Here is a 24874-nt window from a genome sequence, read left to right on the forward strand (position 1 = left end):
CCACTTGAAGGGATCCGATATCGACTGGCACACATTGGCACCATGAGAGCTGGCAGGTCTGTTTGCATATTTTATATAGTGTGAAATGGACCCAAAGGTATTGGAGCGCTTTACACGAACACCGTATTTACATGACACATTCAGGAACGGGGAGATTAAGTGATTTGCCCAGAATCACAGGATGTGGACGAGACCCCGAGGCTCAAACCCTGGTCTCCAGCACCAAAGTCTGCAGTCTAGCCGACGACCCCACATCTCCGCTCCTAGGTCTGCGCTTTGCTGTGCTCAAAAGAAATAACTAATCTTCGGAGCCAGTTATACGTACTTTAAAACTGAGCAGGGTATTTTTATTGTTTGTGCTACACTCAAATAGAAACTTTTAGGATGTAGCTGGCACAACGGTCCTGAAGCTATGTAAAGAACACGTATCAGCCACAGGTTGTTCCTGCAACGCAAGGAAACAAAACAAGACGTGCGCGCCGTAGCACAGGTGGGGGTGTGTCTGTGTGTGTCAACAGGTTGTGCATTAAGTAACAGCTGGGCTTGTTACCTGAGCTGCCTCTCCACGCCCTCCCTTGTTTCCGTGGTACTCAGAGCTTTGTTCTCAAGATTAAGCTTCCCTTGTGAAGTTTGCTGTTCTTGTAAGCTCAGAAAATGCTGACTAATGCGGAGGCTGTCCACGGGGCTGATGCAAACCTGGGGAATTTGCATCATCACCCTGCCGCCGTAACCTGGTGTGACAAGGGCTTAAATGCGGTGCAGGCGCGCGCGGAAGCTGAGTTGGGCTCCGGTGATAGGGTAACTGGGAACGGGAAAGGACAGGTAGCACACCAAAGTAAAAGTCAGGAGCCTGGGGAAGTTGCCACTCCAAACTTTTTTTTTTCTAAAAAGAGCCACTTTTTGGAACTTGACATAGGACAGACATCCATATTCAGAAATCTGTCACATTCCTACTGTTGTGGGATCGGCATTTGCACTAAACATGCACCGGAAACAACATGATACTCTGCCAACTGTCTCCAATGGAAGCGGCCTCAGAGGGGAGTCCAATGGCATGCTTACCCCCGCGGACTTCAAAGAGCCGGACAGGAAGGACACAGTTGCCCTGAAAAAGAAAGTTACTTTGCTCCGAGGCATTTCAATTATTATTGGAACTATCATTGGCGCTGGAATTTTCATCTCTCCGAAAGGGATCCTGAAGAACACTGGGGGCAGCGTGGGGATGTCTCTGATCGTCTGGACTGCCTGTGGCATCCTCTCTATGCTGGGTAAGTTTCTTTTACCGGCAAAACATGCACCAGGTACACATTCCACGTTATGTGTAGTTTTAAGTATTGCATCAGACTCCACCGCCCATGATGAAAAAGTAAAGCAACACTGACCCACAGAACTAGAGACAACTATTTAACACAGACACACAAAAACAACACCAATTACATGGATGGTTGGATGGATGGATGGTTGGATGGGTGGGTGGGTTGATGGATGGAAGGTGGGTGGGTGGGTGGATGGATGGATGGATGGATGGATGGATGGATGGATGGATGGATGGATGGATTGGTGGGTGGGCGGGCGGGCGGGCGGGTGGATGGATGGACGAAGATGATATTGATAATTGAATTGATGGTGGAGGCAAAACACCTTAAGTAAACAGAAGAGATCGGCTGAGTGACAAAGGATGGCTCTATGTATGTATGCATGTATGGCTGTGTGGATGTATGTTTGTATGAATGTATGAATGCTTGTATGTATGTATGAATGCATCGACGGATGGATGATCGTGCACGAGCAATGTCTATTATTACGCAATTGCTAATAACGCTTATGGGTGATAACGCCCTTTGTGATGAAAATGTAGACACAGAGCCGTCACAGTGTTCTACTTCAAGAAGGTGGGGCACGTTATTATCTCCCGAACCAGGTGTGCTACGAACGCTATTTCTTTCACACTTTTCTTGAAATTATACCTAAATTCATGCTTAAATTCAGCACAAGACTTAGAGATTCCATTGTTAGCCAAGATCCCTTTTGTTGGGAGAGTGATGCGCTTGTTGTGGATCGAAAGCGAAGAAGTACTGTCTACAGTGGAACAGCAATTCTTTTGAGAATTTCCCTTAGCTCAGCGTTTTAATTAACATCCAGCACGCTGTGGTCGCTGTGCCTTTCATGAGATGGGACACGTTCTATAATTTTATTAGGTCAAATTCCATCTGCCTATTGGGGAACTGTGATGAGCAAACTTTCGAATGAGGCTCGAGGGTCTCCCATGTCCATTTCCAAACCAGAATGAAGTTACCCACAGAACAGCAGTATCTTCAAAGACTCAAATAATCTTGCATTAATGTATATGTAAGATTTATGTTTTGCTAAAAGTTATGGTCAATTCAGAGCGCTCTACTGTGGGATGTTATTTTAGTCCTCCCCAAAAAATAGTACAATAATAATAATTGGGCTAATAGAGGGCTAGCCTATAGTAAGATTGTAATCATTGCCAATAGGCTTGCCTCTCAACATCTGGTAGAGCTGGGGTAGTGTCAGTTGCATGCCTGATACTTGACGTAGTCTCCCCCAGCTCTACCATCCTATTAGAAGCAAATATAATCTTCCTGATTATAGGCCAGGGAAGCCTAACTATTCTAGGAGAATTAGGGGCATATTTACAACTAAAGTGGCGGAGAGTGGCGATAAGCCAAGAAGACTAACACCGGGCTCCGTCACTTTAGAAACGCAGGGCTGCACCTAAATGAAGTTGCAACTCGTCATTTTTTAAATTATTGTTTATGTGCAGGAAGGGAGACCTTCCTGCACATACAAAATCATACATGGCCCCTTAGTTTTTGTCCTGAAATTCAGAATTCTTATTAAGGATTAATCTAATTACAGTTATTAAATGACTGGCTGGCGAGCGCAAGGGAACGCCAATTTACCCGCCTTATACTCATGAAAGAACTTGGCAGACATAGTCTGCATTGCTCAGATGCTACCAGACTGGTGACGTTAAAGAGGGAGTGTGTGGCTGCGTAACTGTGTGGAAATGACATGTGGTAACCGGAAACCACCTCACTTCAAACATCTATTCATCAAAGAAGCAGGTTGCAACAGCTGTTCCGCCGGCGAAACCTCCTACAGCCCACTTAAAAATATTCACAGTCAACATGACGAGGCACATTTTCAAGATTACACAATGTTAAAAGTTAGTGGATTGGGAATTTGCTTGCTATTGTTCTAAACTACCCAAATGAATATTATATATGTAGCTTTATTAAAATGCTGATATGTAACAGACTTTAAGGGAAGTTGTGGAGATTAGAGCTCTCATGTTTTCCAGATCCAGGCATGAGAAGCTCATCCAGGCATTCTGGGACAGGTAGTCTTGAACTAACAAGACGATAAGCAGAACTACAAGTACCACGTTCCAAAGGAAAAAGCTTGGACCTTACCTTTTCTCATGCGTGCACTTAGGAAACTTGAGTGCTCAAGGTGATCTATGATGTGCCAGAGGGCAATGTGCTCCTTTTAGGGCTGGATGGGCTGAGACATCCCGACCTATCCTGCTCTAAGGACCCAGCAAAAACCTTTCTTTTAGGAACATAGATCATTTGCTGTTGCAAAAAAACAGTGATTCTGTGGTAGAACATGAAGCACACCACTGTTAAAAGAAAGGTGTCTGTGGCCCTAAAAAACACAAAGAAAAAGGGGCACCCCCTCATTTGTATAGAAAAAGATAGAACTCATTGGGGTGCAGTGGATGCCTCACAACCAGTGTCTTGATTGCCACTAAACACATTCCACTAATGATCTATATTACGCTGCAGAGTGTCAATTACTTACTGGTAATCTTCATTGCTCGGAACTGCAGCCCATTCAACCCTGAGTGTAGACATTGCCAACCCTAGCCCAAATCCAGCCAGAAGGAACTATAAAACCTAATGGGGTTCACAGACGCGGGTGTCTGAAAAGCAATGGTAGCTCCAAGACACAGGGGAAGACCAGTATTGTTTATATGATCTATGCCTTGAATTGCTGCAAGGCTCCTGAACTGAGGCCTCTTGAGAGGAGAGCAAATCTTTGAAGGCCCCTCATCTTACCCTTCGAACAGAAAATGGAGCCTCTGTCAGGACAGGTGGTATGGACGCAGACTGATCAATGGACAAAATCTTAGAAGCAGAATCAATTAAGGAAATGTGACCATACATCCTAGAAGGAGAAACCACAACTTGCATGGCCAAAAAGTAACCACTACGATGACTTCCAGTTTCTCGCTGTTAATATGTGCTAGGAGAAGGCCTGGCCGAAATTCACATGCTGGTGTAAATTGCGTAATTTTGGCAATTTAGCCTTATGGTTGTTATTCGAAATTCGAGAAAGTAAGCTATTATCCCACTTCACTTAATTGCGCAACATTTGCAGTAAAAATGTACCGCTAATGAGCCATTCGCTGTAAAATTTACCACAAAGCCACTGGAACAACAGAAAACAAGCACTAGTGGCTTGTGGTGCTTTTCTTTAAATGCATCATTTTTCCGTAAATTTATAAGACAATGCATTTTGAGGTAAAATGTTGTTTGTAGTGATGGAATTGCACTTCGTGTAATAATGCAGCATTTTGTGTAATTTTACTGAAAATGTGCGTAATTACACAAAAGCAAATTACGCACGTTTTGCTGACCCCTCACTAGGAACTTGCCTATCAGGGCGGGGGAAGGAGGAAAGACTGAGAGACCAGGAGATCAAAGCATTCCTTCGATGCCTCTTTCTCTGGAAACTTAGAAAGAAAACAAGAAAGACTTGCTGGTACTCACAAACAGGTCCACCCCTTGGCTTCTGAACAAGGAATGTATTCACATCAATGTCTTTGGATTCAAACAAAAGTCCTGGGAGTTAAGACTCGGCTAAGTGGATCTACAACAAAGTCTATCTCCATAATCTGAAATGCTATAAGAGATTGGAGGTGTTCTTCACCAAACTATCTATCTGAAAAGCCAGAGTTGCAAGGACCACAGGCCCTCTCAGTAATTGAAAGTTTACATAGGCCATTAGCACGTTGTCTGTGTGAATTAGAACTGCATGACTTTGTACATGAGGAGCAAACCACAGGTGGGATCTCAGCACTCTTTCTAATTCCCTCCAATTGAATGAATGTAACTTTATGAGGAGATCCAAAAACACTGAGCCTTGGAAAACCCAAATGTGTCCTCTATACATGAACTGGCATCGGTAGTAAGGTCTAATGATGTAAAAAGAGACAAATATAACAAAAGTTACGGGTGCAGACCTGAAAGTGTCGCTGGAGATATGGGCGACTCAATTCAATAAGAAATATGTGCCTCCAGTTAACTCCCGATCAACAGTCATACTTTACATACTTGCAAAAAGAAATACTGATGGACAGAATGCGGAACAATGTCATACATTCACCCCAGAGATCTGGGCCGAAATCCATCGTTTTTTTGCTCACCATGCCATTCCAGTTTGGACCCAGCAATATGTAAATCAGTCTTGACCCTGTGCCCAATGGGAACAGTCCAGCCCAAACTGCCAGGCCAGGTCCTCCCTGGACTGGAAACAAGCAACCTCGGACCGGTTTCGGGGTTTCACCCCTCTTCAGCCAGGATAGCGTAATTCCAGAGGCATGAAGAGCACAGGACTCACGCCTGAGCATACCCGTCCCACTCGGGTTGACAAATTCAAAAAGAACTACTGATGGACAGAATGCAGAACAATGTCATACATTCACCCCAGTACAGAGATCTGAGCCTAAATCCATCGTTTTTTTGCTCACCATGCCATTCCAGTTTGGACCCAGCCATATGCAAATCAGTCTTGACCATGTGCCCAATGGAAACAATCCAGCCCAAACTGCCAGGCCAGGTCCTCCCTGGACTGGAAACAAGCATCCTAGGACCGGTTTCGGGGTTTCACCCCTCTTCACCCAGGATAGCTTGATTCCAGAGGCATGGAGAGCACGGGACTCATGTCTGAGCATACCCGTCCCACTCGGGGTGACAAATGCAAAAAGAACTACTGATGGACAGAATGCAGAACAATGTCATACATTCACCCCAGTACAGAGATCTGGGCCTAAATCCATAGTTTTTTTGCTCACCATGCCATTCCAGTTTGGACCCAGCCAAATACAAAGCAGTCTTGACCCTGTGCCCAATGGGAACAGTCCAGCCCAAACTACCAGGCCAGGTCCTCCCTGGACTGGAAACAAGCATCCTAGGACCGGTTTGCCGCTGGATTCAAGATAGCCTGGCGGATGAGGGTTATGAACCCGAAACCGGTCCCAGGATGCTTGTTTCTGGTCCAGGGAAGACATGGCTTGGCAGTTCGGGCTGGACTGTTCCCATGAGGCACAGGGTCAGACTGATTTGCATATGGCCATGTCTGAACTGGGGTGGTGGAGTGAGCTAAAGAATGATGATGGATTGAACCCAGATCAGTTGACTGGGGGTGAGTGTTTGATTTGCTCAAACGCTCCGTCCATTATCCCCTCTGGTATATTTTACATACTTGACATACATTAAGAACTTGTGTTAGAGAATTGTTTTCTTTTAATTTATTTAATATTTTTCACATATTATGGCATAGCCAGCCACAGACACACTAATGTAATTCTGGTAACTTGAAATGGAGCATCATTCCAAGACGCAAGAACTGCAGGGCGTAATCACAGCAAGGCTGCTGATGAAATGCAAGAAGCTGCCATGGAACGAAAATGCTTTGAATCCTAGTATGACAGCACCATTAATACATCTTTAAATAAACAGGCAGCAAGGCCACTAAAAGCTTCCAAAAATAATACAAATGTAGGCAACATAGATGGGACATTTGCAGATTCCTGCACAGCTTTAATCTGGGTTCCCTCTTTAAGTAAAGCCAGAATGGCCAACAACTAAGAATTCTAGTCCTGATGAAGACCTCAAGACAGATTGAAATGTATAGTGTCAACATTTCCATGGTTGAGTTGTATATTTAAATTGATGGCAGAAAAGCACCCCACAGGATTCTTACTAAAGAAATTAAATTATTATTTGAAAGAACATGTACTCCTGTACCCTCTTTGGATGTTTCTGTCAATTTTCTCTTAATATAATGAACCCACTTCTAAAGCTATTGCAGTGACGCCAACACTAAACACTTGCATGTCTCTATGTTTTTGTAATATGTTTGACTGTTTTAACGTAAGTGCATGAATTTCACCATAATCATGGCAGCGTAGGTTTGGGGTTGATGAATGTGGTAATTCCATGAAATATAATTCAAATGTTTCTTTCTGTTTATGTGTTTACTTCTTTTAATTTTATGTCAATGTTTGGTTGTGTAATGCCACATTATTTGAAAAATGTCAACTTAATTAAAAAAAGATCTGATGCAAGTACTATGGGTTTGATTAGCGGACGGGTTACCCCATCACATAGGATATAAAGGGATTTATATTTCGGCGGACTGGATATCCGTCACCGTTGTGATGGAGTAACCAATCCGCCAAGAACTAAATCAGGCCCTATGTGTTGGTAAGTTATATATAGTATGATTGTTAATTGATGGTTGACAGAAAGGCACATATTTATTTTTGAAAGAAAAAAGTATACCTTTTGAGATACCCTGGAATCACCCATCATCCCACATCTCCGTCCTCAGTGGGACTGGGAAGCTGAAAGTCTTGTAGGAAGGATTCCAATGGAGAAGCAGATGCTGCACCAAGGGTTCTAGGTGCAGGTACCACAAATGCACACTAGGTCTGTGAACAAGGCATTAAAGACCCTGAATAATTAACTAAAAAAATGCTGTCAAGCCCACCCTGGGCAGGTTTGAGCCAAATCTTTACCATATCCCCCTGGACCTGAAGCAATTGCCTTTCTGGAGTTGACTACTGGTTCAAGACGTCCTCCAGATGGTAGCAAGGTTGTGCCACTCTTAGATCTGGTAGAAACACTGTCAAAAGAATGTTAATTGAGCTCCAATAAAGTATAAATACTGAGAAAGCGGTTAAAAATCCATGCTGTTTCAACCACTGACACAATTTTCCTTGTCTCACCTGGTTTATGAGATAGACAGATAATGAAATAGTCAATTGTCCAGGTAATGGTATACCAGAATGCATGAGCTCTGCAGACGTGTTACCAGGTTAACCAGGATCTTGGTAACAAATACATTTAGTCATAATTTAAGGTTGCATGACAGAATTCGGAATTGCCAATGGATCCTGCCCTTACTGAACTAAATATTCTTCTGATGAGGTGGATTGATTGGTGTGTAAAGGGAGGCATCTTGTAGGTCTATTGTCATTCAATCACTTAGTGAAATGAATGAGAATTTTTCGTAAAGGTTTATCATGAAGTGGATTGTTCTGATGTATTGGTTCACTGGTTTGTGATTGATGACTAGAAGAAATTGCTTGAGGGATTCAAAAATAGGAAAAACAAAGATATGCACACTGAACAATGCCCATTGTGTAGACAGCTACCACATCTATTGTCTGTAGCAGGTATTATATTCTCTGCAGAGGAGCCACTTGTAATGCCTGGGCTCTTAGCAAGAAGTGGACATTATACCTGAATCTAGAGGGACTGATTTGAGTCCAGAAAATAAACATGCTTCATTATTTCCAACACTCAAGCATCTGCAATTGATTGTTCCAATATTGGTAGGAACAGAGAAAGCTGTAATCTAACCGCTCAAAAGCAGTCAGAGTACTAGCATCGTCAGGATTGCTTCTGTTATTTGGAAGAAAAGGATTGACCTGGACCCTGGGTACTGAAGGAGGATATAAACTGGCGCCTGGGAGCTTGAGAGTAAGGATTTCTTTGATAGTGTTTTCGAGAATGATGTCAGGAGTGCTCTATCAGCTTAGGGTAGCCTTTAAACATTTGTACAAGTTTTCTATTCTTGTAAGCTTTTCTTAGCAGTTCCTTCAACTGACTTCCAAACAGAGATGAGCCGTTAAAAATGCAGATTTAAGAGCAGTTCTTTCAGACTGTCTCAGCTTTCCAATCAAGCAAGTTGATCTGCCTTCTAGCTGATATGTTTTTGTCTGTGGTAAAGGCAATTCCTTTTAACTTTTAACTCCTCACCTATGACATCTGAAATACATTTTGCCCAGGGTTTCATGTCTGCAAGATCTACACAGTCCTCTCCATCCTGGATTGATTCTGCTACCATCCGAAATTCTCTAATCAGTGATTGAGTGGAATATTTTGTAACCTTACATGACCTAGTTATCAAATGTAACCCTGTGAAGCTCTTTTTAAAGAATGTTTCAATGGGCTTATCCATACAATCACTAAAGGCTATATAATTTGTAGCCACTGACAATTTGCCAGCTATATTAGCTCACTCGCATGGGATCAAGGGCAACTGCACGCGAAATGCAGTTCACCTTGAGTCTACAAGCACAGTTTTATGAAAACACTATGTAAATCTAACTTCTTCCATTCACAGAAAAGCATATCCCTGACCTTCCGGTTTAGCTGAAGTCTAGAAGGAGGAACAGTATGGAATTACTGCAACATGCTCAAATTGGAAGTGGGCATGGTATCCTCCATTTGAAATAGTAAATTCTTTCCCATATATTTGAGGAGTACTACTGACACACCATTTCACTGAACAAATGCACCTCTGGGAACATGTTTTGACTCTTCACATGTTCTGATAACAAACAAGAAATCATAGAGGAAGAAGGAGAAGCATCTCCAGCCAAAACTGAAGTAAGAGAGGATCAAACAGACTCAACCACAGGTGGATTCTCCAACACTGGGGAACACCTGGATCTGTGCAATGCCTCCATTAAAGATTTAATGGAGGACTGGATCTGAGCTTCCTTCTAGGTGTTCCATCATCCTCTTGACCTACCCTCTAGAGACATGATGACACTTAAAGAAGTGCCCATGGGACTCCATTATTAAAAGCATAAAAAACACAACACTGTAAAAGGACCCCAGACAACCATCACACTGGCTGATTGTTCTTTCACAGACATAAAAGAATGCTTCTCAACCCACATGGCTGCCTAGCACCCAGAGTGAAAACTCTGCATGAAATCATAGCCCAGCACTTACTAGTCATCCATCTAACCAGAACACAATTTTTAACAGTTTTAGATCAGTTAAGGACCGAGATTCTGGCATCAAACGATTAACAATTGTAGCTAGCACTCATTTTGATACTTCACTCAATACCCATTTGCATTGTGTTAAACTGGTGCACTAACTATGAGAACATCTCCACAGATCCCAATTCCATCACACGGTAACCGAATAAGCTATAAACTTTCAAAACTAGTTGGCACTCAGTAGCACAGTAACAGAAATTATTCTTAAAACTGTAGTAAGTCCATTTGGTGGACTCACTTTAGAGGCTGATATTTAGTTCAGTTCCATTACTCAATTGTTAATATTCATCCAAAAAAGGTAGTTATTCATTCGGAAATTACTATTCTAACAGCTGACATGTTTCTTTTTAGAGAGAACTTACACAGGGCTGTAAATAACCTAGACACATGCATTTATTTTTCTATGCAAAATTAAAAACAATTAAAAACTCAACAACTATTCATAAACTGTTCACCTGACTCCTTTACAGTAAACAACAAGAGAAAAAACACATCAATATTTTCATACAATTTGGTCAGATGCAAGTCTGTCTGTTAAAACGGTTGGGGAAATATATTAAGAGTAGTTAATATAGAAATAGCATCTATTGACTTGGTAAAGACTTTTTCAGCACTTTTGTGTTATATAATCAACTGCTGGTTATGAACAAGGAACTCATAGGGCAATATGATCATGTGATACAAGTGTCATACACTGATTTCACACACAGCAGTCACCATATTGGGTGTATAAGGAACTATAAATAGCTCCCTAAATACTCTGTGTTAGAATGCCAGAAATGCAAACGATTAGTCACACTCTTTTGAGTTGTGATGAGTTTTCACACAGAGATTCCTAATATATATATTATACCATATAAGCTGAGGCTTGAGCGCATGGACAGAAGTGGGTACACAATATATATACCTGTAAGAGGGATCAGCCAGAGACACTCTTTTATAACAGAAGTCCCATAAGGGTCAAATTTTTGGTTTGTTCATTTCTCACTGATAAAATGAAGATATATTGACATCGACAACAACACTGTAAGAAGAAATCATTATGATGGGGGATCAAACGGAGGTGGATACAGTGAGATAATTGTTTTTTTATGACAAAAGCTATACAAATTAACTGTTATGAACGTAATCAACATAACATTTATATAAGATCATCTAGTAACTATCACTTGTATTAATATTGACATTTCCTGGGAGTGTTGCATTTCTAACAGGGATACAATTATGTATAAGTCCAGTATTATTATAAATAAATGTTTTAGAAGATAGTCACAATGAACGGTATAGCAAGGAATTGAGTTGGAACTGATTATAAATCAAAAATTTGATAAAGGGGTAATTAATTAAGCAGTTAGTTAAAGGGCACATTTTGTAAAATGTGTACGGGTTGATGCCAGAAGAAGGTAATGAATTAATGGAAGGATGTCATTGGATACAATGTGGAATAGGCTAGTTCAAAATGGTGGCCACGTTGAGTATGAAATTCTTTGTAAATAATCCTGTACCACTTTTGTTTTGTTAGTTTTAACAAACACTGAAAAGGTACACAGGACAAGGTTTTTGACTACAGTGAGCAAGGCATGAGCCAAAATGTGTCTTTTTGTCTTTTTCACAGCTTGAATAAAGAGAGATTGTAAACACCCAGAAGTGCCCGTGCCAGCTGCGTTTGTGTATTTACAATTAAATTCACGGGTTCCTGCTCCTGCACATGAACAATGTGTACAATAGAAGCTTGGAGGATGTCATCAGTGATGTCATCAATTATGTAGTTTGAGATGTCATCAGTGATGTCTATAATGAAGTCATAGAACATGTCATGAGTGATGTAATATGTGAGGTCAAAAGCAGGGCATGGCAGGAGCTCAAATTATATAACTATAACTGGTAATTTCTGTGTTTTTTTAGTTCAAAATGTTAGTTACACTGGCAAATTCACCTTCAGAGTTTTCTGTGAATATCTAAGTTAAAAAAAAAGAACAGGTCTTTTTATCACACCTAGCTTCAGCATTACTTTAACCCTTGTTTTTTTGAGTGAATTTCTAGGGTTTTTTAATGTAAAGTAATACTTAATTATCATACTTAAATGCAACCCCCGCTGCACAGGGCATTTGGCCTTGCATGGTGGGTTGATGGCTGCAGTGCCTGGCTGTGGACAGTTCTTGTATCCGGCCCTCCCCATAAACCAACCTTCCACTGCGCACAGCATTCAGCCATGTGCAGTGGGGGAGGGGGGAGCCATACATAGAACCTGGCTCTGGGGACCTCATCTCCCAGGGCCATTTTATTTTTAATTATTGGGGGAGGCATGCAGAATCTGTCCCCAAACCGTGATAGTCCCTGGGGGACCCTGCCCCCAAGCCATTTCTAAAAATAAAGAGGAAGGGGGCCAGGTGCCCCAAGCTTTTATAAGCCTCTGGGACCCCATCCCCCAGATCCACGTTTTTAAATAAAGGGATCCCCCTACACGAGTCTCTTTAGGCCTTGAGGAACCCATCCCTCAGGGATGTGTATTTTTGTAAGGGGAGGGGGGCCGCTTGACTGCCTCAGCCATACTCACCCTGGGGGGGGCCCATCCCCCAGGGCACATTTTAAAATAAAGGTATCCCCCTTCGCAAGCCTCTTTAGGCCCTGGGGACGCCATTCCACAGGAATGTGTATTTGTTTAAGGGGAGGGGGCTGCACAACCCCCTTCCGTGGACCCCATCCCATGGGGCCATTTATTTGAATAAAGGGGATGGGGGACACTGACACCAAGCCTTGTTTTGCCTTGAGAACCTCACCCCCAGGGACACTTTTTTAAATACGGGTAGGGGGCATGTGTGGCCCCCCACCCCAGGACAGATTTTGGTTTTGGGAACACCATCCTCAGGCCCTTTGTGATTTTTGGGGGGAGGGGGCATGCAGCCACCCCTCCCCAGCTGGAGTGAAGCCCCGGAGACCCCATCCCCCAGGGCTCATCATCATTTGTAGGGGGGAGCATGTGCTCCCCTTCACAAGGGCTGATTTTGGCCCTGGGGACACCATCACTATGGGCCTGTACTGTAAAATGTGGGTGCCAGGGCACCCAACCATTCTCTCTTTGGGGTCTACAGAGGGAGCCCTGCAGGGTCCATGGCCCCAGTCAGCCCCCAGCATACAGCAGGAGCCGGCATTGATCCCACTCGCAGAGAGCAGTTACTTATGCTACTTATGCTGCTCCCTCCGTGCGGGAGGATTCTTTTGTTTTCCTGCCCACATAAGTGCGGGAAGGGAAACAGAACAAAGTCCACTCCCAGAGGGTGGGAGCATTTTTTGAAACTCCCACCCGCTGGGAGTGGACTTGGTGTTTGCTCATGCTTGGCGGGAGGTTTGAAAATGCCAAGAGAGAGCAAAACAGGTTTCCCTGCCCATGTCAGTACAAGGGGTAGGCTCCCTGGGAAATTGCATTTGTGCTGGGCCCAAAGGATGGAGTCCACAGAGCCATTTACGACCCAGGAAGGGAGACCATGCGGCCCCTTCCCCATCTTCTTAGGCTTAGCGTCCCCAGGGGATGGAGTCTCTGGGGCCTTTATTGGCTCAGGGAGAAAAATTGTGCAGCCACCCTCCCCTTTTTAACACATTTCGGCACAGGGTGAGCTACACAGGGTGTGAGAAACTGGGTTCTTGTTGCAGTATACCCCCACACTTTTTGCCTTGTTCTTGATACAACTTTGACTGAGGTGTACTGGGCCCCTGCTAACCAGTTTCCCAATAACAGTGTTCTTTCCCTAAAACTGTACCACAATTGGCCAAACTTCTGTAACCCCTATAAGTTCCTAATAAAATCGTTCTCCTGGTATCAAGGGCATTGGGTCTAAAGAGGATCTGCTAGGGCTGCAGCACAACTGGTGCCACCTCAGAGACCCCTCACCAAGATTATGCACACTGCCATTGCAGGCTGCATGTCTTGGGCCAAAGAAAACTGAAGAGCCGACATGGCACACAGCCCTCTGTACCATGCCCCCATATGCTGCATGAGGTATCGGTAAGTCACCCCTACTGCAGGCCTTACAGCCCTAAGGTCAGGGTGTACTAAATCCCTTGTGTGGACATATCTGCATGAGCAGGATTGGCGGCATCTCAGTTGCAGCTCTGTTGTCAGTACACATCTGGGTTTGGCCGCCTGTCTCAGGATGGCCAAATACACATGCTCATTGAGCTGTCTCCAACCCCACCGGTGTTGCCGAGATGGAGACAGCAAAGCACAGACTCCCAGTCTCCCTGGGACTGCAAAATTACAGTGCTCAGATCAGTCCTGACACTGCTTTCAAACATGAGAGTAGTGTCAGGATTGGCCGCAGGGGAGCCTCAGGGCCTGTGCAGTGCAGCAGCAGAAGAGCACAGAGTCGGCAGTGCGATGACCAGCGGGAGGCAGGTTAGTCATTTTATTTGTATTATTTTTGACTGCCCCGTCCACTACTCTGCCGTGATATTAGCTGCTTCTAATGAGCAGTTATGACCCTATATTATCTAAGTCCATTCTTGGATATTGTAAGAAAGTAGATAGGTTGGATACTTGTGATCATGAGTTTCCTTGCTCCATGATGGCTTCACTGTACCCTAAGATGTTTGGTACCAAACATCTTGTCTTATTAAATCCTCACTGATGCAATGTTGGATTTATTAATAAATGCACACATGAGACACCATAGAGAGTCCCCTGAAAACCTACCATGATCTCTGACTGGTCTTAGCCAGATGGCCACCGCCAGACATGTTTCTGACCTCACGGGGTGAGAGCCTGCGCTCTCAGAGGACAGGAACAAAGTCTACTCTATGCGGAGGTGCTTCACACCTCCCCCGGGTCAGAATGGCCTCCAAGGACGGGAAGCTTCAAAGGCGATGCCACCTTTGAACTGCGATCCAGGCATCTGCAGATAGTGGAGGATGCCAACTCCATTATCCTGCTCCACATTTGGTGGGAGGACAGGTGGGAAAATGAGTTAAACCAGGCAGTGGGTCCCTATTCAGTTAAAACCACCCCCAAGGTGGGGCAGGTGATGTGGAGCCCACATTTTATTTCCCTCCATCATGATTTGAGAGGGAATTAACCCATCAGGGCCTGGGTCGTGCCCCTCTCCACAGGAAGTCATCACTTATAGGGTATGGACAGTCTAAAGGTAGGTATCCCATTGGCTATTATCTTTGTCCACTTTATCACACTTAAATGTAGTATTCAGGTGGCATCCTTGACCCTGGACTTTAGATTCAGTAGACAGAAAGAAGATACCGACAAAGAAGAGCAGCTGCCCTGAGAATAGAAGACCTACTGCAGAATTTAGGTGTGAAACCCCGCCTACTGTTTCCAGGACTCGACAATCGTGATGTGCTATCTCGTCCTGCCACTGTGAGGGCTCCAAGAACCCCAGAGCATCCTAGCCTTTCACAAATCACCAGGTAACTCCCTTGGGGTAGAGAAACTACTCCCCTGCAGTCTGCAGGCCCCAAAACCCACAGAGTCTGGTTTACCAAATTGCTGCTCCCTGGCAACTCAGACGCAGCATCCTAGCAAAAATAGGTCTCTGGAGTGTCAGATCTGCCTCCCCACTGAGTTTGAAGACACCAGTACCTACCGGAGTCATGGAGCCCCAATACCCATGTTACCGGACCCCCACGCATTATTCACTGAGACGATGAGTCCAATCCGGACTCCAACTGCCCAGGGGGGACATTGAGACCAACTTTGTGAGTGACCCAGATGTCCCACAATTGCCTCCACAACCAGCCGGCCCCTAACAATGAGGACATATTGATGCACACTGCCCAGCTGACCTATCTGCTATGAACCCAGCCTGTGTACCGACAAACTAGCAGTGCTCCCATGGTCCTGAGGCCCTTGTGACCTGCTCTATTGGGTGGGACCTCTTGTACTTACCTTTAAGTCCTCTTGGGCAGTGTGTTTTCAGGTGGCTCTGTTATTCATAGAGTACTTGCTACCAACGACCTCAGCACCCTACTATTCCTGGCCAAATTCCAGACCCTCCTGAGAATCCGCTGCTGGAATATTGGACCTGCCATTGCTACTTACTTAAATCCCGAAGGTTAAGCTCGAAATCCAACTGTATGATTTTATATGCATTTATCTATTTTCTCCCATTTACTTCAATGCTGCATAATTGCGCACAAAAGAGATTTATTTAGCGACCTCGAAAAATTCATATATTGAAAAGTACTTATTGTAGAATGAAGTTCTTGGTCTGAAAAATTGTATAAAAATCGGAGTTGTTTTTGCAAATTGGTCTCGGATTTATTTATGAGTGTGTGAATCATTTATTGCTGCTGTCAGTGGGACAAATGCTTAGCACTACCCTCTGATAAGCCTAACCGATCACCCACACTATCACGAATATTTTTGCCTCTAAAACCAATCGGGATCTCACAGGACTCTCTTCACAGTGTACTTTGTTTTAGTGCACTATGTAGAGAGACATACTCCTACACTAGGTCTCCAGAGGCTCGGGGAGGGGGCATGTGTGTCCCTCCTCACCTTCATTAAAAAAATCAGCCCTAGGTAATGGGTTCTCAAAGGCCTCTAAAGACTCAGGGTGGGGGGCTGCACGGCCCCCCTCCTCTTTATTGATGATTTTGGCCCTGCGGTGGGCTTCCCAGGGCATTTAATGGTTTGGGGAGGGGGTCCATGCAGACCCCTTCCTCTTTTATTAATAAATTCTGCCTCCGGATGGGGTCCCTGGGTTCTTTGGAGGCTTAGGAAGGGTGGCTGCAAGCCCCTCTCCCATTTTTTTCTCATTTTGGCCCTGGGGGTGGTCTCCCCGGTCCTATAACTAAGGAATATGGCTTGGCTGCCATATTTTTCTTTAGATCCTTCAAAAGTCTTGCGGGATCATGGCATTTTTGATGATTTGGTTTTCGTTTTGGCCCATAGAGTGTCGCTCTGGGTCACCTCCATGGTGCCAAGGGGTTCAGGGGCCATACCCTGCCCCCATATATATCTTTATTTTTGTATCACTTCAGTACAGGGGACATGGGGCCAGATGTACGAAGCATTGCACTGCTTGCAAACGGCCCATCAGAATGGTTTTTGGCATGTACCAGCGCTATTTTGCAAGTCAGAAACAGTTAGATTTGGGGGTCTCTAGTTGGCAGAGGTAGGTACCTTTGACCAAATAGGGACCCTTGCGTCTAGTCAGGGTAAGGGGGTACACTCCTAAAATAGCCCCTTCTCACCACCTTGGTAGCTTGGCACGAGCAGACAGGCTTATCTCAGAGGCAGTGTGTAAAGCATTTGTGAACACCTACAATAACCCAGTGACAACACTACAGATGGACACCACACCAGTTGTATGTTAAAAATAAGTTTTCTTTATGTAGATTTAACACAAGACCACAAACGACAAAAATCCACAATACTGTACTTAAAATGGTAGAATTAGCTTAGTTCTCTTTAGATGTTAAAATGTGACACTTTGAGTTCAATGTACCTTTGGATGTGTAACGTTACACAACGAAAGTGGTGCAGGGAAGGTGATTTGTCGGTTCCTTACACGCAGGAACGGTGATGCGTCGGTTTCTTACTGCGCTTCCGTGGCGCTGCAACCCGCAACGAAGATCCGGTGCAATGAAACAAAGATGGCGTCTTCTTCTTGATGCGATACGATGCGTGCACGCCCGACGGATGTGTGGCAACTCAACGATTCTTCTGAGCCACGACAGGCCCTGCAACACGCTTCTCCGGTGATGCGAGCTGCTTCAGTGATGCAATGCGACAGCTGCAGTGGCGACACCCTTCTTCAGTGATGCTACGACAGCGGCTGCGCCGGCGACACGCTTCTCCGGTGATGCGAGATGCTTCGGCGATGTGATGCGACAGCTGCAGCGGCGACACCCATCTTCAGCGATGCGACAACAGCGGTTACGGCGGCGACACGCTTCTTGGGTGATGCGAGACGCTTCTGCGATGCAAAGCGGCAGCTGCAGTGGCAACACCCTTCTCCAGTGATGCGACGACAAAGGCTGCGGCTGCGACACGCTTCTTCTTCATGACTCGCTCTTCCAGCTCCTTGGGACACTCAGTCCCTCTGAAAGCCCAACACAACTGCAGGCACTTCCCAACTCTTGGGGAGCTGGTGGGTGAAGTCTGTTGTCCCTGAGACTTCAGCAGGAGGCAAGCTCTTTCTCAAGCCCATGGAGAGCCTTCACAATTTGATGAAAGTACACACAAAGGTCCTCTCTGCTCTCTTTGGCAGTTAGGCACCCACTGCAGGCCAATTCCCCAAGAAGCACTTCAGCTTAGGGATAGTCTATCCTTAGTCTCTCAGGTTCCTCTCCTCAGCAAAGGTTTCTTCTTGTTTCCCAAAAGTGATCTAAAGTTCTGGGGTCTGGGTCCCCCTTTTTATACACAGTTTCTCTTTGTTCTCTGAAGGCAGAGGCCTTTGCCTAGTCCAAACCAGCTCTGGTCAGTACTGGAGCACTTTGTTGACAATACTCCTTCTTTCCTTTCACAGTGTAGGCCAGGGACACCAGACGCACCACAGGAGGTGGAGCCAGCATTGTGGAGGGAAGGCACAGCCCTATTCAGGACCCAGGTGCAACTCCTCCCACCCATCTACATGCAGATCTCTCTATTCAGCCCTGTGCTGACTCACCCTGTCTCCTGGAATCCCCCAGCCCCTGTCACTCAAACTCCAGACAAGGAATACACAACCTAGCAGAGGCAGGCTTGGATAGTTAGGCAGGAAAATACCTACTTTCTAAAAGTGGTATTATCAAACACAGAATGTTAAAACCAACTTCACTAAAAGATGTATTTTATCATTCTGAGTTCAGGCATACCAAACTCGAATTTCTACCTAGTTCCCTGAGTCAGTTAAGATTATAAGATGCAATAATCAAACTGCCTATTCTGGCCTATGGGGAACAGGTAGCCTTGCAATAGTTAAAAAACGAAAATGGCTGTAATTCACTATTAGGGCATGTCCCACCTTATACTTCCAATGCACCCTGGCCTTGGGCCTACCGTAGGGATGTCTGATATGAAGAAAAGGGAAGATTTAGGGACTGGCAAGTGGATGCACTTGCCCAGTCAGCATGGCAGTACCAGACTGAACAGAGGCTCTGCAATGACAGACCTGAGACACACTTTTACAGGCTGCTTCTGTGGGTGGCTCAACCAGTGCTGCAAGCCCACCAGCAGCATTTGGATTTACAAGCCTTGGGCACCCCTGGTGCACTGTACTAGGGTCTGACAGGTAAACCAAACCAGTCAATCATGGAATCACTAATCCATACATCAATTTACCATAGGGAGCACTTGCACTGTGGCACTGAATAGCAGTGGCACAGTGTCCAAAGCATCTAACACCAGCAAAAACACATGTGGCATCAGCAAAAAATGGGAGGGAAACACACTCCAAGGTGCCAGGTCTAACACGTGTCCCCTCCAGCTGAAATGTGGGGAGAACTACCCTACCACCTGGGAGTTCTCATCACTAAGGTGTTAAAATCTGGACAAACTATCAGCATTGGCGTGCTCTGTACCAGGGCGGTGTTCCACTGTGAAATCCATCCCCTGTAGGGAAGTGGACCACTTCAACAGCTTTGGATTCTCACCCCTCATCTGCATCAACCATCTGAGGGGCCTGTGGTCTGTCTGAACCCGGAAGTGAGTCCCAAACAGGTATGGTCTCAGCTTCTTCAGTGCCCAGACCACAGCAAATGCCTCACGCTCAATCGCACTCCACCTCTGTTCCCGTGGAAGTCACCTCCTACTGATGAAGGCTACGGGTTGATCTAGGCCCTCCTCATATATCTGTGACAAAACAGACCCCACACCATGCTCTAAAGCATCTGTTTGAACGATAAACTCTTTTGAGAAGTTGGGTGCCAGGAGCACGGGCGACATGCACATGGCAGGTTTCAGGGCCTCAAAAGCTTTCTAACAGGTGTCAGTCCAAATCACTCTCTTGGGCTCCTTCCTGGAAGTCAGCTCTGTCAAGGGGGCAACGATTCTGCCATACCCCTTGACAAACCTCCTGTAATACCCAGTGAGTCCTAAAAAAGCTTTCACTTCTGTCTGGGTTTTGGGGGGCTCCCAAGCCAGAATGATTTCAATCTCCACCTCAAATGGTCCGGTCCACTTATCCTGGAGCGCGCAGGGCTCCACTGGGGTCATGACCCACACTTTCTGACCAGGCTGAAGCTCTACCAGAGTGACATTCTGGTCGTACCACTGCTTCATCTCCTCCTGGCTGGCTTCCAGATTCGTCTCAGCGAGTTACCTGAAACACCTAGTCTGGTTCCTGAAGGCCAGCATGTAGCTATATACATCCTGGGGAGGTTACCTGGGAGATTGCTCTCAGCCTTCCTTAACCAGACTCAGAGGTCCTCTCACTGGGTGACCATAGAGAAGCTTGAAGTTACTGAACCCTAGAGATTTCTGTGGTAGCTCATGGTATGCAAACAGCAGGCATGGTAAAAGGAAGTCCCACTTATGCCTCATAGGTTCCTCAAGACCCATAATCATGCCTTTTAGGGTCCGATTGAATCTCTCAACCAACCCATTTTCTTGGGGGTGGTAAGGAGTGGTGAACTTGTAAGTTACCCCACACTCCAGCCACAGGGACTTCATATACTTGGAAATGAAGTTTGTACCTTGGTCAGACACTACCTATCTAAGGAATCCCAATCGGGAAAAAATTCCCATCAGTGCCCGTCCCACCACGGGGGCCCTCACTGTCCTCAGAGGTATGGCTTCCTGGTAGCGGGTGGCATGGTCCACCAAGACCAGGATGAACCTGTTGCCAATGCCTGTCTTGGGGTCCAGTGGCCCCACAATGTCTATACCCACCCGTTCAAAGGGGGTGCTGACAACAGGGAATGGCTGGAGAGGAGCCATTTGCTTCCTCCCACTCTTTCCACTTGCCTGGAAAGTCTGACATGTCCTGCAATGAGTGTCTGAACTCTTGTGCATTTGGGGTCAATAAAAGTGGGTGTCAAGCCTTACAAAGGTCTTGCCCTGCTCCAAATGTCCTGCTAACGGCACATCATGAGCCAGCCCCAGTAGGAAGGCTCTGAAGAGCTGGGGTACCACCAGCACATGGGCTGACCCAGGCTCAGCAACCTTCGGCTCACTATACGGAAGACCTTTCTCCCAGTAGATCCAATGTGATCCACACTGATCACCTGCTGCCTGGCTTGAAGCCCCGCTGCTGCAAACCCACAAGAGAAGGGCATTCCTTCTGCTCCTTACAGAACTCTTCCCTGGAGGGTCCTCCTTCCTGCTGCCACTGGGTCAGCTCAGGCAGGTCCCCCATTTCAGCTACCTGTTCCCCTGTAGGCTCCAGGGCATCCTCCTCAGGGTCTACCTCCTCCTGGGCCGTGGGAACTTCGGGGGCCGGTTTCCCACACCCTGTGCCTCTTCTCTTTAAGGCAGGCACCTGGGCCTCCCTCTATGGCTCCAGATCCTCTTGAGCACCCTTACTGGTTGCCATGGACCTTGTGGTTATACACGCCCAGTCAGGCAGACCCAACATCTCCAAATGAGCACTTCGCTCCACCTTTGCCCAAGGTGAGCTCTCCAAATCGTTCCCTAACAGTCAATAGGCATGGCTGGCCTCCCTGCTACTTGAAGAGTACCAGAGACCCCCCCCCCTCTCAAAGGGAACCTGAGCCACCTTCCAGTGGCTCTCTGTGTTGTCAGCGGCAACAACTGGGTAAAATGCATTGGGGACAACCTGCTCTTGAGACACAAGGTGACACTTGACAGCTGTCACACTGGCTCCTGTGTCTCTAAGAGCCTCCACTGCCTATACTTTTTTTTGTTATCAAGCAGTTGGGTCCTGGGGACCACCTTACAGTTTCCTAAAGAGACAAGGGACATCTCTGCGGGACCCCACCCACCTTGAACACCCATCTCCTCCCCCAGGGCTATACTCGCCATCTGCGGGGTTGAGCACCAATGGGTACTCTCTTTCCAAACTGTGGGCACCGGGGATCATTAGACTTATGGCCCATGTCCCCACACTTGTAGTACCTCACAGATCCCCTAGGAACAGGGTTACCTGTCGGGCCCCATGCTTTTTCACAAGGGAGGCTGGGAACCTTTCCCTTGGTTCCTTTGGGAATTACTTTGGGGCCCTCTCTGGAATTCCCTATGTTTACCCTTGTCCCCCCCACTCTTTTGCTGGGGACCCTGCCCATTTTTGGCTGAGTCTCCCACATCACCCTTGTGGACCCGGGTGCTCACACAGCGGTCCCCTTCCTCAGCAAGCTTCCTAGGGTTAGTCAACCTGCTATCAATCAGGTGCTGGCGTAGCTCTGGAAAACAATTACTTGACAAGTGCTCCCATGCAATTAAATCAAAGAGCCCCTCAAAATCATCAACTTTGCTACCCTTCACCCAACCATCTAATGCTCTGAAAAAGAAAGTCACATATTCTACCCATGTGCTTGACTCCACCTTCTTGCAATTTCTAAACCTCTGTCTATACTGGTTCTGGTTTAAAGTCTTTATTTCGATTTTTACATCATAAAAGACAATTGAAAGCAATAAAAATTAGACATACAAAAGATAGGTAATTTAAAACCATCACAATTACAATTTCATAAATTTCAAAAAACATTTCAATGTTAATAATAGAATTAAACAGTATGATAAAGACCTAATACATGAAAAAACCCGTTGAGAAGTTAAAAAACGAGAGCAAGATCAAGGTGCCTGCAGATATCTTGCTCTAATCACCCATGCCCACCCCAGGAATTTGGCTACGCCCACAACTACCACCTCAGAGGTATTGGTACGAAGCACCCATATAGCCTCGGCACTCCCTCTGACTTTAAGATGGTGGCAAATGGGTCTAATCCATTTGCTTCTTGGAGCATAATAAGCTGGACATGCAAATAGGAGATGGCCAACACTCTCCTTGTGACCAATGCACCAGGGGCAGAAATCACTCGCTCGGTTAGACCAGTTCTTGGTGAAGGATCTTAAGGGCAGAGACCCTACTCGGAACTGGTGGTAGAGCTTTTTGTCTAGTGTCTTAGTTATAATGTCCCAGTAATTCTCCAGGAAAGGGTCCAATTTATGGGACAAGAACCTTCCTGTTAAGCTAGTAGAATCTGAGGCGATAACTAATGCTTGGCGAACAAAAGCCCAGTAAAGTGCTTTAAATTCCTGGAAAGGTGGTTGAACCCGGGGAAACCCACAGCTGATTAAGACCCATGCCATCCAAGATCAATTTCACTTCATGAAGCCAGGGTATACTACTAGACCCCCAAATAGATCTTACTTCCTCAAGTTCCCTAGCAAAGAGGCTTAAGTCTGGGGAAGTCCAGATGCGTCTCCACAGGGCTACTAGCCTGTATCGAGCCATTTCGTTAATTGGGTTGCAGCCCATATCCAGACATAGTGGTTTGATTGGAGCTGATTGGGGGGAGTCCTACCAGTTTCCGCAAGAATTTATTTTGAACTTTCACCAGGGTTGATAGGTCCATATGCCCCCAGAGGTCTGCCCCGTACAGTATCGCAGAGCTTACCTTGGTGGCATAGATCTTAAGTGCGGGTTTGACACGTTTAGTTGAGGACCTTTTTTGCTCCTGCAGAAGACAACCAGTAAGGCAAGCAAATTTTAGGTGTAATATGTCAACCTGTGGTTTCCAGCGGAGACGGTAGTCCAAGGTTACTCCTAAATAGGTCATAACCTCAACTTGTTCCAAACCGACTCCATTCATGCTCACTGAGCTCTTAATAGGTCAACTTTTAGTTAGAACCATAAATTTAGTTTTGCTCACATTGATTTTTAAATCGTTGACATTACAAAACTCCTCAAATCGGGTCAATGCAATTTGCGGACCGCTACGAGTCTTTGAGAGAAGTAAGGTGTCATCGGCAAAAATGAGCATAGGGAACTTGGTCCCGCCCAAAGAGGGTGCATCAGTGGGGGTCTTAGCAAAAAACTTGACCACCTGGTCAATGAACAACAAAAAAGAGTGTAGGTGCCAGAACGCAACCCTGACGGTCGCCACGTGTTACGGGGAAGCAATCCGTCACCTGCCCTTGGCCTCCCCACCTCACCCTAGCAAAATTTCCCTCGTGTAATCTTACAATCATGTCCAATATTTCTAACGGCAGTCCCAAATTTCTAAGAACAGTCCAGAGTTTAGCCCTTGGCACAAGATCGAAGGCCGATTTCAGATCTATAAAGGCTGCGTAGATGGACCCGCCGCCCAACAGCACCACCTTCCAGTAGATCAGACAAAATCTGAAGACCTGGTCAATGGTGCTGGTACCTGATCTGAAACCGGCCTGTAGTGGGGACAGGATACCCTCCAACTCCATCCACCCCTGAACTCTGGCAAGGACCATCCTTGCGATGACCTTTTGAAGTGAATCAATTAAACTTATGGGACAGTAGTTTCCCGGGACTGAACGGTCCCCTTTTATAAAAATGGGGAGAATCTCCGCCCCCTTCCAGGACACGGGCATCCGGGTCCCCTTGGCAATAGCATTCGCTACCGCAGTTACATAAGGAACCCAGAGTTGGGGATTGATTTTGAATAAATCAGCCGGGATGGAGTCCATCCCTGGCGCCTTCCCCCATTGGACCAGGCGGAGCGCAGACTCAGATTCCAGTGGCGTGAAGTTTAACTCTTGGTTGGGAGTAAGGGTATTTTCCTGCTTGATTAGTTCAATGTCGATTTCTAAATCAGGATCCATGAACTGGCCAGAATAGAAATCAACCCATGCTTCGGCAGACACATGATTAACTGTAGTTTGGGAATCGG

The 24874-nt window shown here is 45.8% G+C and overlaps 1 protein-coding gene across 1 annotated transcript in view; it reads left to right on the forward strand.

The window, feature by feature from the left end:
- The first annotated feature begins 753 nt into the window (after positions 1 to 753).
- Positions 754 to 24874, forward strand: part of LOC146862282 (cystine/glutamate transporter-like) — a 682155-nt gene continuing 658034 nt past the window's right edge. Inside the window, exon 1 of the mRNA XM_085641482.1 lies at positions 754 to 1268. Within this exon, the coding sequence (XP_085497608.1) occupies positions 983 to 1268 (286 nt within the window). The 5' untranslated portion in view covers positions 754 to 982. The remainder of the gene's footprint in view (positions 1269 to 24874) is intronic.

This window comes from Triturus cristatus, chromosome 2_2 (assembly GCF_964204655.1).
Source record: "Triturus cristatus chromosome 2_2, aTriCri1.1, whole genome shotgun sequence".
Taxonomy (NCBI): Eukaryota; Metazoa; Chordata; class Amphibia; order Caudata; family Salamandridae; genus Triturus; species Triturus cristatus.